Source organism: Fulmarus glacialis, unplaced genomic scaffold (genome assembly GCF_000690835.1).
Source record: "Fulmarus glacialis isolate BGI_N327 unplaced genomic scaffold, ASM69083v1 scaffold23846, whole genome shotgun sequence".
Lineage (NCBI taxonomy): Eukaryota > Metazoa > Chordata > Aves > Procellariiformes > Procellariidae > Fulmarus > Fulmarus glacialis.
This window is the reverse complement of record NW_009216559.1, coordinates 4,133-4,426: the sequence shown is the minus strand read 5'-3', so window position 1 is coordinate 4,426 and position 294 is coordinate 4,133. Positions and strand designations below refer to the sequence as shown.

The window sequence follows — 294 nt, the reverse complement described above, 5'->3', positions numbered from 1 at the left end:
CCAGGAGAGGGGTGTGCCCTCCCAGCCCCCATCCCCCTGCTGCATGCACCAGGGGAGTGACTTTAACTCACTGCCCCGGGGGCCACGGTCCTTCTCGGCAGTGCCAGAGCTGACCTGGTGTTTTCTCTCTTCCAGGATGTTGGCAAAACCCTGAGCAGGTACGAAACGGGCTCAGCGTCGCTCTCCTCCCGCACAGCTCTTCTGGGCAGAGATTTGGAAATGCTGCAGGCGGCCGAACAGCAGCCGCTGGGCGGGAGGAGGGTTTGCCCTGCTTGGTATTTGGGATTTAATGTG

The 294-nt window shown here is 61.2% G+C and overlaps 1 protein-coding gene across 1 annotated transcript in view; it reads left to right on the top strand.

Moving 5' to 3' along the window:
- The window catches only part of LOC104077933 (tripartite motif-containing protein 10-like), a gene marked incomplete at its 5' end in the record, with an annotated part of 1,196 nt that overhangs the window by 465 nt on the left and 437 nt on the right, over positions 1-294 (top strand). Inside the window, one exon of the mRNA XM_009579357.1 lies at positions 136-275. Within this exon, the coding sequence (XP_009577652.1) occupies positions 136-275 (140 nt within the window). The remainder of the gene's footprint in view (positions 1-135; positions 276-294) is intronic.